The sequence below is a fragment of the Accipiter gentilis genome, chromosome 32, assembly GCF_929443795.1.
Source record: "Accipiter gentilis chromosome 32, bAccGen1.1, whole genome shotgun sequence".
In the NCBI taxonomy this organism is placed as follows: domain Eukaryota; kingdom Metazoa; phylum Chordata; class Aves; order Accipitriformes; family Accipitridae; genus Astur; species Astur gentilis.
The window spans coordinates 6,940,541-6,956,913 of record NC_064911.1 but is presented as its reverse complement, the minus strand read 5'-3'; the positions used below and the strand labels follow the sequence as shown (position 1 = coordinate 6,956,913).

Below are 16,373 nucleotides of genomic sequence, written 5' to 3'. Positions count from 1 at the left end.
ATTTAGGAGGTCAGTACCCTTACCAAGATCAAAATGTGTGCCCATAGTCAGATCAGCTGAATTGGGTCTCCAGGCAAACCCATGTAGCCTGTGGGTGAGAGCACAGTGTAGAAAATGTGCTGTCACATACCAGCATGCCCCAAACCGGTAGAGCCTGGTAGGAGTCCTGATTTGGGAACACAGAAATCTCCAGGCACTAAAGCATCTGGCTCCTGCAGGGGCTGCCTTGGTCCACGGAGAACCAGGCATCCTGAGAGACCCCTGCTATTGTGGGGTGCCTGGGAAGGCAGACAAGCCCTGCCTCGATATCCAGAGTGGCCTGAAAAGGTTGTTGTGGATGGATGTGTGTTTGGGGGTGCAGCTGGGAGAGATCCTGGGCTCAGTGCGCTTGCTTCTCTCCCAGAGGCTGTGCCATTGTTGGATAAAAACAGAAGTAACCCAGGGAGCGGGGAACCACAGTAAAGCCACCAGAGCAGTGTCCCAGCTGCAGGGCTGGAATTAGGCTCTCCATCTCTCGACTGAACCCACAGTTCACATGTTGCTGCCTGCCTGGCAGCCCAACTTCAGCAGGCAGGACAGGGCAGGCTCATGTTCAGCTTATTTTACAGCCTGGTGGGGGGGGGGCATGCACTCGGGTTGGGGGGAGTGCTTGCCACCCATGTCTCCCCAATCTAAGGTATGTTCACCTTGTATATGGGAACTCAAAATACTTTCCAGGGATGGATAAGCATTCAGAAGCCTTGAATTAAACAGGTGATTTGCACATATCTTCATAGAGCCTATCATTTCTCCTTCCTTTATGCTATTTTCTATTAGTGTGTGCATGCATTGAATCATTTAGGGTGATACTCTGGCTACCTGCACAGTCAATAGTCAGGAACTGACTGCTGGTTTAGGCTACCTGAGTTGTCCTTTGTGAAGAGAGCTATCTGCCCTTTTCTTCAGAGGTATGCTGGTCTCCACACTACCTGTGTAAAATGTTTGTTCATACGGTCTGCACTGTAACTGGCAGAACAGGCATCTACTTTTGCAAGGATATATAATCTGAGCATTGAAGAATTGTCTTAAAATCAATCTTTTTTGATTAGTCATGAAGCATAATTTTGACTCATACTTTTTCAGCAGAACTGTTAATTGTTGTAAAGATGTGACACCCAGGAGTTGCCAAGGTATCTGGAACCCCAGTGACGCACTTTTGCACCATCCTGACCACCTTTACCATCATTACAGAAATAAAGAGATGAAAAGAAGGAATTTTATGTACCTATTCTCTAAAAAAACATCATTAGGTCTACCTACTCCATCATTTGGACTTGGATCTTAGTGCAAATCAGCTGAGCAGCATGTGAAGACTAAGTTCTTAATTTTTCTCTGGACAGCATCACTCAGAGGTGCTTAATGTGGCCATCGTTAGAAAATGAACAGCTCAGCAGTGGCCATTCTTTCCCAATATGAACCAGCATGTGAGCTGGCACACGGGCTATGCTGCTGGAAGAGGCTGTACAGGTTACTACTCTGAACGTTTTTGATCAGAACACTGGTTTTCTAAGGGGCACATTCTGGCTGAAAATATAATGGGAAGAAATTGAATTCCTTTTATATTAAAAATAACCTGCAGCATTGGAAGCAGGATTTCATTTATTAATCTTGAATTTGACAGCCTCCCCAACTGACAGAGCAATGCAGAGTTGATAACTGGAGGAAACAAGGAAAACTCATACTTCACTGCAATTTCTAAGACATGACATGCTGAAAAAAAACCAAAAAAAAAAAAAAAAATCACTTACAGACTACCAAAAAAAGAATAGATTAACAGAACAAAAAAATTTTCATGCATATATTACGGGCTTATCCTTAACACACACACACACACACACAAAATATTATTGTAATTAAAATACACTGTTTATTTCATCAGAGAACTGCTATGCTATAAGGCCTAACACATGCCTGAAAAAATAGATCTTAGTATTACACTTCTACTGGAGAACTAACATTGCAAAGTAACGAGTATGAATATGTTGTGGCATTTCTAAAATTCACATACATGTGTGTATGTAATACATATAGTGTTATTACACTTCAGGAACTGGAATGCTTCCTAGTATGTGATATTCCTGCCAGCTGTAGAAGAAAGTGCGTTATCACTCAAGCCTTGCATAAACTGCAATTACTTATCAGTAATAAATTATTCCTAAATAATCATATCAAATATTCTGATACGATACTGATTAGTACTGTCAATATGGAAGTCACTACAGGTCAATGCAATATATGCATCTCCTACAAATCTGAAACCCATTTGTTCCTTCCTCAAGTCCTGCTAGGCCTTCGCCATTTGTATGTTGGTGTTTCACTGGTTTCCTGACAGATTATCTGCTGCTCATCACATACATAATGTTGGCCACACTATATATGCACAGATTAGCGGTAGCCCGCCATTCTGTAGGTTACTTTTGCATTTTCTTTTCTGCAGAAGCCTTCCCCACCTTGCTCATTTGCAGTCCATAAATTTATTTCCTTAAATGAAAGGCTCCGTTCTTAAAAATGCTTCATATGTTAAAAATTAACACATGCAGTAGCTACAGGGCTTGGAGCTGCTTTTCATTTTTAGTAAAACTGTACCTGCTCTGTTTACACCCACTTTAAAATCTGGGTTGTCCCAAAGGAGTCTAAAATACCACAGCCACATTGCAGAGCCGCAGAATTGCTGCCCTTAGAAACTCCAGAGTATCCTCTGTAATCGTCTTCCTACGTGGGAGCCTGGGTCGGAATAATACGATGTAAAGAGGATGCAAAACAGGGTACCAGACCCCACAAAGTGGTAACCAGAGAATAGTTAGCATTGCAACTTTTTGCTGTCCAGCTCTCCCTTCTCACTGTGTTAGACTGCTTCCTGGCCATATATTCTGTCGTCTGGAAGGGGGCATAAAATTTTAGGAGCATACTGAACCCCTGACACATCAACAATTAAGTACCCACTCAGAACAGAAATGTACTCTCTCTGCTAGGACTTTCCCCAGACATACTTTGGCTGTAATTGCCCTACATTAAATGTCAAAACATAACAGTCTCAGAACTGGCATTCCTGTGAATACCAAAGAAATAACATTAGAATGAAATTAAAGGGTTATTTTCAGTGTGCTGCAGAGGGATTAGGTACACAGTTTTCTTTAACAGTAACAGTATTTTTAAAGCTAAACCCTGTGGCACAGCACCAGAAAATATAGCCTAAGGGCCTACCTTAAATTGAATAAAGAAAGAAATGTTTAAATTAAAGCTGTCATTTACCTTGCTGCTGTTGCATATATAATGCAGATTGTCACAGGTGGTATCAAATCGAGTTTCTTCAAATCCATTGTGTTGGTACAGCCATTATATTTCTTCCAGGTACATAAATCTAATGAGACCTTTTGTGCCTCCACATAGTCAATCTTTCACCTGAATGTAATAATATCGTTTCCTGCTATTTATTGCTCTTGAGTCAGACCAAAAGATTCACCCTGTTATAGTAGGGCACTATAATATAAATCTGGAGATTGCATTTGTCATACTGTTACTTACTTTTCTGTTTATTGTTCTTTACATATTTTATCAAATTAAGTATGAGCAGTTTCATTACAATGAATGAATGCAATTCATGCATTTAGGGTGACATTCACTCCTGTGAAAATGCTCTCATGAGGCCCTAGGTACTGCTTAAACAACATTTAAATCCATGGATTGCTTAGTGGTCTCTGAATACACTCACCCACAGGACTCCACCATGCCCATGGGTGGGACTATACAAAGGTAGCTTGGAAGAACTACATTTACTGCTAGGTAATCAATCTTTTAAAGGGAGGCTGAAGTGGAACATAGAGTCTTATTGAGGCCACAGATAAATTTCACTTGCCGTGAGCAGTGTGGTGATTTCATTGAAAAAGCGTTTTGAAAGTTAGCTGCAGTGAAGGCACAGCAGAAGTTTTCCAACATCAGCTTGGCTGATACAGAAGTTTTAAAGAAATGCCAGAAATAATTAGTCGTCATTAAGATTTAATCATGTGCAAAATATTGATTTAAGTGCTACCAACTGTTGCTTGAAAACCATTTGAGAATGAAATTATCACTTAATACATCATTTGTGCTGGCTCTTTGGGGAAATACCATTTTTCTTTGCATGTTACTGTTCTACGGTTTCGTTAAATAGCCTCTGTACTAGCTGGGTTGAGTGCACCTGACACACAGGAGGACTTTTCAGAGTCCAGAGTGACCTCAAGTTTTTGTTTGGTTTTTGGGTTTGGGGTTTTTTTCCTTTTCCCCTTGATGTAAAGTCTCCTAAGTGGTAGCTATTTTGTGCTATACAAATCAGTTAATTTGAATGAGTAGCACTTCAGGTATCTTGCGCAGTCTGGCCATGTGCCAGCTGATGTGCCCAGCCACTAAGGAGGGTACATTCATCAATATGGGGGCTCTGTATTGCCACCACAACAGGACCATCATGTTCCTAGGATCCAGGCTGACGTGCATTAAGCTAGATGAGGCACCTCTGCATTATGCTTCTGTCTGTCGTATGATGCTGGTGGAGCTAGTTAGAGCATTTGCACACCTTGCCTTTGTCCAATACATGGAGAAACAGAGTTGGTCTGCAGTAATTACCCTGACATCACTTGTTTTTCAAGGGCATGGCTTTTTCCATTGCTGGAGCACAACCCCGCGGCTAAGTGCCATCCCTTCCACATCTGGTGGTGTACCACCGGCATGCAGCCCTGGTATTCTTGGTAAACCTCAGCTCAGACTAAACAACAAGCGTGGTCCAAAACCCATGGCAGTCAATGGGTCTCTCTCCTCTGTCTCCAACGGGGCTTGAGTCAGCCCCTACGTCAGTCCACTGCAAAGCTGGGAGATCTGTCTTAAGAGGATGACTTTCCTAATGCAATTATTGGAGCTGCCTATATAAAGTAACATTAATCTTGGGTAAAAAGTTGTGGTGTTAGTTATCTCACACTGATTCTTTTTTCCCATTCACTGGGTGGTTGGTGGAGTGGCTGCCTACCAAACTGGAAAAAATGCAAATTCAGGATCTTCTCCATGTAGGGCTTTATGTGTGACTACTTCAAGCAGTTCCTCTTCGCTCTGAAAATCAACCAGTTTAACATTAGTGAGTGTGTGTGTGTTTGTGTGTGGGTGCATGGTTTGGCTCTGTTCTTGAGGCAAACATGTTGTCAAGGAGAAAAACAAACCCAGCTCAGCACTACTATAGCTACCATTTTGCAGCTTTTTGGGGTGTGCTGGGCTGGCAGGTGCTAGCTAAGAAGCTTTTCACTCTGGGATAATGTGTTCATTCATAATTGGCATGGTTACATTTTGGATTGACCGCTGGTGCTTAAATTGTGTATTTAGCTTCAGGAGTTTAAGAGGGAGGTGAGGATAGCCAGAATTTCAAAAGTGCTAAGCAACCAAAAGCTCTCATATGGGTAGTGAAATATAAAATTAGTCTTCAAATAATGACATAGGACCCCACAAGAGTTATGATCACTGTCATTATTTATGACTATTGCTATCATTACAGCTTTATTTCCAGTACAGTATTTACTGTGTCTAGAATGTTTAGAGCCGGTGATTGTAGTGTTCCCCCAGGCTGGCACGGCACAGGCACTGTCAGTTTGTTGGTTGTCTCTGCCCCAGTGTGTTTGCAGATGAGTCTTCTCCTTTTCCCCCTTCATTAGTAGGTGTTTTATTTTGATCGGGGTAGTATCAGTGGGGCTGTTCAGTTTTTAAAGTTTGAGAATAGCATTTTAAGACAAAGCAGAAGGTAAGAAAAAAGAAAAGTGGCTAATAGTTGGCTTTACCATTTCACACCCGTCAGCCTCACAGCTCGATAATGCTAATCACGAAAATCAGCAGACATTCCACAGACAACGGGGGATTATGGTTTTCATACAAGATGTCACTTCTGTTTATGCCTGGCATGCTCTACTTTGCTAACTTTCTATATGATCCCTGCCCACAAAAGAAGGCATATGTGGTTTGGGAAGGGCCCTGTCTCCCGGTATTTCATATTTTACGAAACCACAAATACAACAGTCTTACAAGCTCTTGAAATAAAATACAATTTGAGAAATGTAATCCATTACCATTATAATAGAATTTCTATAAAAATAATAAAAGAAAAACAAGAGAAAATAGGTCCTGAAAGTTATAGGCCAACTGGGAAGTCATTGTGGCTTTGGCCTAGCTATCACCATGTCAGACTTCAGCCTTCTCCCAGGCAGCAATCTAATTGTAAATTATGTATATACAGAACATCATTTCTTAGCTTTGGCTTTTAGTGACCCCCTTCCCTTCTTTCCCTTTCTTCACTCCAACCTCACACATAAGAAATATTGAAGTGTTTGCACTAATGGAGAAATGACAACGTGCAGTCAAACTTAAACCAGCTGTTTCCCCACACTGTGAACACAAAGAGCCAGGCTGGTAATATTTATAGCTTGACTGGCCTCTAGTGAGCCAGACGCTGACTGCCTTAATTTGCCATGATGGCCTTAAGGCTTGAAGCAGCTGTGGACTTGCAAGATAGCTGGGGAAAGTTAAGCAAAAAAAAAAAAAAAAGAAAAGAAAAGATTGTTTCAATTAGCAAAAGTTATTGTTTGATTGAAAATGAATGGCTGCTGCGCATACAACTCAATAAACAAGCATCTTTTGTTTTGCTTACAGAAAGCCAGCAACGTTGCATGTGTTGGCATGTGGTGTTTGCTTTCTGCTTTCGCTGGAGGAAGGGACCGGAGGCACCTCTACGTGCCACGCTGTGACATCTCTGAGCGATCCCTGGGCCGGCCTCATGCAACCCTGAGCACCTACCGAGCCCGGGGCACCCCACACAGCAGTGTCTGCCCCTGTTTTGGACACTGTGTGCGTGCGTTAGCATGGGGCTGCCCCAATCCCAGCCTCTCCGCAGCCCTGGTCTGTTGGGGCTGTTGAAGACCATTTTGGTTGCCCCTGAGTAGCCCCACATGGAGCAGCGCACTCCCATGACTGCATGCCTCAGTGAGGACTTGTTTTCCTTTTTTCTTCTTTTCTTTTGTCTTCTTAGGACTGCTTTTGACACTCACCTTATAGCAAAGCTAAACAGACTGTCACCATGGCTTCAGTGACGGTTTAAGCCAGCTTTAGTCAGCGGTACAGGTCCCGAGGGGCTTCCCTCCCTTCCACGGACCTCGGCAGCTCGCTCCCACCCTGGCCGTCCCTTTTCCTGTGGGCGAGCATCGCCTTCACACAGCCACCCCATGTGGGTGGGGGAGTGACTCAGGTTATAGCTAAGCACCCACCCACCCATTTATTTACTTATTTGCGTACTTGCTGGGGAAGCAGCTCCCCAGCCCAGTTCACTCAGCAGTTGTGTGAGAGCCTGTGTGAGCACCCTAGGGATATTTCAAACTTCTGGCATTTTAATGCCTCTGTTATGCTGGAGTCCTCTGCGGGGAATTTTGCACTGCTTTCACAAGAAGCCTTGGAAGGAAAAATGAAACCTGTTTTTCTTTCAGCAGGTTAAGTGTGGTGGTACTCCCGCAGCAAACTGAAGGGCAGGTGCCCGCACAGGAGCAGAGGGCTTGGTGTGCGCGCAGGGTTTGGCCTGGTGTATGCACAGAAGAAGCCGGGCAGCCGCCTCCAGCTGTGGTGCTGGGCGATGAGCGTGCGTGGTGGAAACTGAGCTCTGTCAAAACAAGCGTTGGGGCCTCTGGTATCGCTTTTCAGAGTCTCACTTAGCACTCATGGGGATCACCGTTGGTGCCAGGGAAGCAGCCCCTGGGGCTCTGCAAAGCTTCTGGTGCAGCCACACTCCTGCTCCGGTGGATGGGGAGCGTGGGCTCCTTCTCAGCAGAGAGGGTCGGGCTGTCCCCAGTGATTGCTGCCAGAGTGGAACCCAAAGGGTTCCCCGCAGGACCCCTCTTTGCATGTCACTGCTGTGGCAGGTCTCAGCAAATGTGAATCCCACTGATTGGAGAAGAGGAAGAGGGTGTAGAGAGGGGCAGGGAAGAGAGTTTAGGGCTGCAGCTGTGTAATCCTTTGAATTGATATTGTGGACTAAAGTATGTCAGGTGTGCTTTAAGAAACAGCAGTGTACATCAAAGTAAGAAATCTCAGGGAAGTTTTGGGTTTTCCTTCGTGGGCCACTTTTTCAGTGACAAGCCATTTTGTGGGGGGAAGTGCTGACCAAATCCACTACAAGTTGAGTAGTTGCAGTGAATGGAGATGAGCCTGATCATGCTTTGCAATACACTCAGTATGAGTGGACCTTTACGTGATGTCATTTTGCTAAATATAAGTTTACATATGTTGGCCCAAATTATCTGAGGAAGCTGGCTTTGCAGAGTTCTCCCTCTTGTATGTAAGGACAGGGTGGGGACATCACAGCCCTGCTGGGGCCATTCCCCTCTTTCTCAGATCACTGGCATTACGGAATGGGAGAGGAGAGGTGAGGAGAGGAATCTGTATCCTGTAGGACAGTGTCATGGTTTGTTCGCCAGAGCCTCACAGAAGAGAAGTTCCAGGTAGCTCAGCCTGTCCTCTGACGTGACCAGCCACAGGCTGGATGGGGACCATGCACAGAAAACTCTTCACAGATATCCTTACACCACTCTACTCTCCTGAGACCTCTTTTCTATAAGTAGCCTCTGTAAGGAAGTTATCCAAACTGTGCTTTTTAAATAAGCTTATAAAGTTATGTAGATATTCGAAGAATACAATTTTTCTCATTTATTTCCCTCTGAAATTCAGAAATATTAAATAGAGGGGTTTATATTATGGGAATGTCACAGAGATCATGTAAAATTTTGCTTGTTCCTAATCTGTGTTTCTCTGGCACCTTGCATTTTAACACAGCACAGGTGTTTTATGTCACATGGGGAAAATAGTAGCATAGCAAAGAGGAAAAAATGTGTTTCATACACTTATTTATGAACTTACGTCTGCTTTCATCAGAGTCAATGGTTGGCAAAACTCCAATCGGCTTCAGTAGGAGTGGGTGCTAAATTTAACCATCAAATCAGTTTGATTCTAAGTAACCCTGAATAAAGGTGAGGCTTCCAGGTCCAAGGACCCATGGAGAAATACTTTCTTCAACAGACATTTATCAGCAATCAGAGTTGAATCAGCTCAGGACTGGACAAAGTGCTCTTGGGTAGCATGATTGTAGTCTTTCCACTTTCTTTTTTTTTTCTTTTTAAATTCCAGGTGTAACACAGTATATTTACGAAGAGTAAAAATAACATGCAGCTGTGAAGAAAAACATCTCGGGTTTCATTTCAGACCTGGAGCTGAGGATGAATCACTGCAAAGCTGCACCCTTTACACTGGGCACACTTTCTGAAAGCTGCTTTTCCACTGCCCCTGCTCCCCCGGTGGTTCAGAAATAAAGCAGACTCACAGAAAGTGCCTAAAAAAAGCCTTTGCAGACAATCACTCTCTTGTTGTTCTGGGCACTAAAAATACCATTTTCTAGTGTCTGCTTGCATTTTCAGTTTTGCTTTCTATACTGTAGAAGTCCGTTCCAGCCATTTGAATTAAGCCTTGGTTCAGTGGTATGCATAAACACACGCTCAATTTGAAGTACCTGAGTAGTCCTGTTAGCTCCCATGGAGCTGCTTACATGCTTGAAGTTAAGCATGGTCTTAGAAGATTTGCTGAACTGAGGATTTGCTTGTCCACCCAGTAAGCTAACGGGACAAAACCCTTGACCATCTGCTTCTGGAATTTAATGAAAAGTTATGACTTATTTATGATCTTCTTCCCCACCCCCGTCTGTTTATATTCAGATCAGAAAACCGGCTCAGAAGCCCTGTCAGATTGCCAAAAGCTGTGTGCTACTACTGGATCTTTCACATCATTTACTGTTCAGTGTTTACAAGAGTGTTTTTAATGCACGATTGCCCATAAAAGTGGTGTAGGCTAATACTGATGTGATATTTCACATCAGCAGCAAGACTTTAATGTCCCTATATCCCAAGTTCCTTTTCACAGGAAAACAAAGTAAGGTAACTGTGCCAGTTAGGCCAAAGGATGCTTCTAGCTCTCTGTTTCCCAAAAACATCCCTAAAAAGTCAGTGAATGGGCTAAATGGTTCTTTCTTTTGTCTTTGTAATATAACTGGCCTTGGGAGCTAGGGTGGGCATTGCACAGGTACAAGGGCAGGAGTTGGATGATGTTTCCAAATATATGTGATTTAGTATGCAAACTCACTTATGCATATATGCCATTTGTATTTGTTAAAGGTAAACAGAAAAAGCCGAAGTTTTAGTCACAAGCAATCATCACAAAAGCTCTTTTTCAACATGTTTATGTCTGAAAGAAAAAGTTACTTTGTTTTGCTTAGCTCTGTTTACACAGAAATAAGCTGCATCCCAGAATTATATTTAGAGGTATGTAGTGGGATAGAAAATTTAAACCTGAGAGAATAATGCCCAAGTATTTTGATTCTGAGAGGAAAGGCTTTCCTCAATGACAGGCAAGACCATGTGCTGACTATATCTTGCCTTGTGGTTATTATTCAGTCCTGTGGCTGAAAAAGCAGTTGTAGGACCTTTACACAAGGCAGATTTTGTATGTAATATGTTACACGGCACCCAAGATATTTTATACCTGAAAAAGGTATGTGAAGCCAATGTTTCCCAGGCAACATTCAAGGCCCTGTTTCTTCTCCTAAAGAAGATGACAGTACCCATTGAATGGTTTCTGTGATACATTTTATTTTTAAACTAAAAGCCATCAGCAGTTAATTTTTTTTAATATATACATTAACACAACGTGGTAAAATTAGTAGTAACACTGCACAGAAGAAACCCTATATACTTAAAATGTACTTCTAGTATTTAATATGTATACTCAATCTTTTTGGCTTTCCAAGTGCTAGTTATTTTTTAAAACACACATGTGAGAATTATAACTGCATTAGTTCCTGACCCATGGTAGAGCTGAGCAGTCAACAAAACTGAGTCACTTGGGCATTGGATAAAATACCTGCCACATCCTTTTGACATGTTGAGCAGACAGTAGTCCAAACTGTATACTATTTTTCCTCTTTTGTCCTCAAAACAATAGCAGAACTCTTCTAGGAAAGCACCTGTATTCTGACCGCTGGTGGGCTTACAGTGACGCTGCTGCCCAACACTTGCAGCAAGAGCTGGGATTTCTGAGCTGGGGAGAGCAAGAGGCCCTGGTGAAACACCTTCTTGAGGGGCCCGGAACAGATCCTGAAACAAGCTTCCAGGAGTCTGGGTTTTGGAGGGTCTCTTGGTTCTCTGGACTGCAAATTAGTTGGTTTGCAAGGAACCAAAACGAAGCATCGCAACCTGACTTGCTGCTTGTTTAGTAAGACCATAGTACAGTTTCAGGAGTTAAATGGCAGAACTAAAAGAAAGTTGTTAGTAATGTAGTATCACTAAAGAAACCAAAACCCAACCAACACCCTCCTTCCCTTGCCAAACAGCCTCTTTACATTTAAAGGTATTCCCTGTGGCTCTGTTCTTTATTTTGATTTTTGTAACAATTTTTCTCTCTCTGATGAAACACATTGTAGACATTAAATTAAGGGACAAATATGTCTGTGTCTGCCAGAAAGAAAACTGTGATGCAATTAAAATGCCATTAGGGAACCCCCTGTGGGATGTTAAACCTAAAGACCCTATTCAGCAAGCAAAGCCAAAATTAAAGAGGTGTCTGGTTGCAGATCCTCTGCAGATTTCCATTTCTTGACTACAGTACCATGGAGACTGTGCTAGTCAGGAGCTGAAAGGTTTTTCCAGTCATGCGTGTGGTATTTTGAATCATGGCTTTGGCAAATGTTCCTTTTCTGTAAGCTATACGTAGAAGTGTGTCTACATTGCATGACATTAAGTGCAACTGAGTGTGGCCCACATGAAACAATGACAGCAGTGGAGATGGGAAGCTGTCCAAGCCTTGGAGAAGCCTTGTCCAATGCTTGGACAATGACAAATAGTGATAGTTTTCCCTCAGCAAATTTGCATTAAGTGCATCTCTGTGTTTGCTGAGTTGTCTGTGAGATGTTTGGAGAGAGAAGTGCAGCTACTTGCAACCATCAGGCTCAGCAAGCTCATGAACAAGCCTCCGTTCTAGCCCGGTCTCTGGAAATAAATCGTTAGTGTTTATGTGTTTGGAGACATATAAGAGCATGATCCTTTGAAAATAAAAATAAATATATGGTCCATTGAGGCTGATCATTTTCTCTGAGGCAACTGAAGGAATCAGCAGAGTCATTGGGTGGTAGGTACTGGGTTTTCCAGTGACAGCCCAACACTGGTGCTCAAGTCTCATTTTTTCCATTTCATTCAGCATTATTCTTTGCTGAGGATATTAGTAGGGACTGGAATAATAATAGAAGCACATCTCTCTTCTCTGTCTAGGAATTCTCCTGATGACTGCAGCGTGGCAAAAGGAGGGAAAATGGTTAGTGGCTCAGACAATGTTGGGATGAACTATGGAAACTACATGGAAGAGAAGCACGTTCCACCCCCAAATATGACTACCAATGAACGAAGAGTCATTGTGCCAGCAGGTTAGACCCTCTACACAAAAATTTCAAGCAAAAAAATGCATTTCTCCTAAGTCTACTAACATTATTTAAGATGATGTGGGGAAAAGTGGCAATGTGATACAGGTGATCAGAAAGAAAAGAGCAGTAATTTCCCAGGGTTATTGAGAGAATGAGCTGAGAAATGTCATAGTGAAGCCACCTCCCCAACCTGTTCTTCCCATTTCAGGAGCAGAACTGGATGATTACAGGCACTCAGATCTTACCTGACTTCTCTAGCTCCTTTTGGAGTATTTCACCCTAAAGTTTGCAAAATGAAGAGCCACTTCCATTTCTTAACACCATGGGCTAGCTGGGCGCAGAGTGTGTGGGAGAGAGAAGGGATCACTGTACCACATGATATCCCTGCAAATCCCAAATGCACTCCAGCTCTCAACATGCTAAAAACACAGTAGCTGCTGTGAAATAAAACAGTGCATGAAAAGCATTTATCTAGGTTATCCCCTGAGTTTGGGCAGTGTAAAACATTTTAATAAGCAAACTGACAACTTCACTGCAATATAAGAGCACAATTGAGAAATTCTTGGTTAGTCTTGGCAAGCTTGGTTGTGGGATTCAGCAGTTAATTGAACAAGAAGGCATTCACTCCTGTGTGCCTTGTCCTCCAAACAAACCTCTGCTGGAAGGTTTATTGCCTCAGTTTGCAAAATAATTAGCAAGCGTATTTCCGAAGTCAAAGCATTAGACCATCATGACATATGAGGGTGTTTATAAACAACTGGATATACACAGCATAGACACAACACCTGCAACCTGCAAATAAAAGGGATTTGCTGCTAGTTCCTCTCCAGCAGAGATGTGCCTATCTGAAACATTTCTGCTACTGCTATGTTGCTTAATATTCTTACAGTTTTTCAGTTGCTAAGATATGCAAGAGTACTAACTGTGGCCAATTTTGCAAGCTGTGATTATTTCAGTTATTTGTCAAGATACGTGTGGACAAATATGTTGCAGTATCCTTTGCAATGGTATTGACAGTTCTGTTCTGAAGACAGAAGAGTGATGCACTGAATAATGAAGTGTCCTGCCAACTGGAAGCAGACCACACCGAAATTCATGACATTTTAATGTTCTTCTAGAACATTTGTCTTCTTGGTGTTTGTCACTTTTTTTTTAGTCTTTTAGTAACCCTTAGCATGGTTAGCTCAGCAAGATCTTTATTTCTCCATGTATTCCTAGAGGTGTGTTTTGAGGTGGACTTGAGTGACATTCGTGGAACAAGATGGTCAGTCACAGCCTTGCTATTTTGAGGTCCCTAGAAGAAATGTATGGGTAAAAGTCAGTTGGTTTTGTTTGACTGCCACATAGGCAGTGTGCAGCTCGTTTGGCGATGTTTAGGAATAAAAAAAGCAAAATTCACATTTCCGGCTATGGTAACTTTCTAGTTATCATAAATAAGAAACCTTTAAAAAATATAGGCATAATCAAAATGTTTTGGTGAGCTGGTGTTTGGTTCTTTACTTCAAATCAAACTGAATGTATATGTTGGAGTTCTTTGCTGTAGGTATGGGCAGTCTCATCCAAACCCTAGGTTTACCACCAGACTTGCTTCCCTCTAGTTTGCTACCTATTGCATACCAGATGGAGGGGTTCTTTTAAGTGTTTTTTGGTGCACTTCAGAGAACAGAGAAGCCCTCTGAAGCTCCAGAAGATTAAATATTCTGACTTGCAATGGCTTAAAATGCCAAGAGAAGCATCAGATAGCGGGAGACTCTCATGAGTGAAGGATTGGGAGTGAGCAACAGCATGACAGACTCTGACTAGTTCCTAGCCTATGGAAAGAGGACCCCACCTCTTTCAGACCAGCCTGAACAACAATCAAAAGAGAGGGAATGGCACTGAAGTTAAGCCACAGAAAAGCTATTTAGGCTGTCATTCGAGTCTCAGCCCTTCTACAGACTTTCATGTGATGGATTACAGCCATTTGACCTCTGTGTGCTCCATTCTTAGTCTTCAGGATATCACAGAATCACAGAGTCATTTAGGTTGGAAGGCACAAACTCTCAAGGAGTTTGTTTCCCCTTGGCTTTAATCATTTCTCTGCAAAAAGTATACATTCTTTGTGGTAGGAGCTGTCTTCCATTATGGGGATGTGCACTGCAGGTCCTTAGGGACCTTCATGTTGATGGGTGCTTACTGTAACTCAAGAATAGGGAAAAGTGGAATGGAAGAGAAATAGAAAAGGAGTAGTTTAGAGCTAAAAAAAGAAGTTTAATTTAAAATCAAGGATTCATTCAGAAACACAAGGTATTTAGCCTTATGTTTTGCTGACGATCTAGACTAGTTCTTTTTTTTTCCCCAGATGGTTTTGCCAATACTTCATGTAGTAAGTAAAAATCTACGCAGGTGTAGCAATGTACACAGGTACAGCACAGCAGTCTAGGAAAGAAAGTGCAGAATATTTTCATATGACCCACTAGTTTATGAAATAACTACTGAAATCTCTGAATGCTTACTGAGCCTATGCCCAAGAAACAGTACTTCTGACTTGAGTGGAAATTTCACTTGAATAAAGTTACAAATTCAACAGAGAGCTTTGAAAATTGTTCAGATATAAGTCGTAGTGCTGTTAGTGGGCTCTCTTAAATACTCTTCTTAAAGAGTATTCTCTGATTGAGGGCAGGAGCCTATGTTAATCTGTGGATAATAATGCATAAAAATTACAAGACAAAAGAACTAAATGGGAGAAGGACTTCAACAGCAGAGGGTTTGTTGTTAATAATCAGAGCTCACAGCTCTTCCCTGATAGTTTTTCACAGGCAGTTATTCTCCTTTGCACTCAACAGGCCAAATTAATTCCTCATGTATCTCCAGCAGTCAGTAAACAGGGGATTAAGGTCTCACGCAGTTTGACTGTGGTGTATGTCTCTTTTGTACTGGTCCAGCACATCAACACTCTCCCCTCTCTGCCTAATTTTGTGCTTTGTGATACCACCAGATCCTACGTTATGGAGCACAGACCACGTACGCCAGTGGCTGGAATGGGCGGTGAAGGAGTATGGTCTCCCGGACGTAGACATCTTGTTGTTCCAGAACATTGATGGGAAAGAGCTGTGTAAAATGACCAAAGATGACTTCCAGAGACTCACCCCAAGCTACAATGCAGATATCCTCCTGTCACACCTACACTACCTCAGAGAGAGTAAGCTAGTTTTCTGTCATTATGGTTGTGGCTACAATCAAATCTGTGGTTGATATCAGTCTTAGATTTAATGATGTGGATATACTCAGCTGGGTTTTCAAATGTCTGTTGCAAATGTTGCTGTTCCTAAGAACATAGCAGGGAGCCTGATCCAAAGCCTTTTCAGTTTGATGGGAAGATTCCCATTAATTTCAGTTGGCTTTCACTCATGTTCATCAAAGACAAGAGTTAGGGAATATTTCTACATGTCCATCTCAGAAAAAAAACTAAATTGAAACCCAGCATATTCATCAGCATACTATAGGAAGAAAATCATATGGGATTCAGTGCTAATGTTTTTTCTGGTCACATACTCATTTCTTTCCATTTTAATGATGAGAATGCTAAACGAGAGTGCAAACATCGATTCATAAAGTGAATTCCAGGCATGATTGTAAGGACTGACAGCAGTTTGCTCTATTCTGAATAGAATCATGAAGATTTCACTGAACTGCATAAAAGTTCTATAAATTCATGGAAAAAAGGAACAGTCCCTAAAGTCCAAATGCAAATTACTTGTAGTGCATGGCTAGCATTTCAAAGGGAAAGAAGGGACTAGTGAATTCCTGGCTTGAGGGCTTTCATCTAAGCTTGAGGAAATTTTGC

The 16,373-nt window shown here is 42.2% G+C and overlaps 1 protein-coding gene across 6 annotated transcripts in view; it reads left to right on the top strand.

Moving 5' to 3' along the window:
• Positions 1-16,373, top strand: part of ERG (ETS transcription factor ERG) — a 148,544-nt gene that overhangs the window by 116,626 nt on the left and 15,545 nt on the right. For all 6 annotated transcript variants that reach the window (XM_049835084.1, XM_049835082.1, XM_049835079.1 and 3 more), the window contains 2 exons: positions 12,399-12,550; positions 15,525-15,728. In XM_049835084.1, the coding sequence (XP_049691041.1) occupies positions 12,399-12,550; positions 15,525-15,728 (356 nt within the window). The remainder of the gene's footprint in view (positions 1-12,398; positions 12,551-15,524; positions 15,729-16,373) is intronic.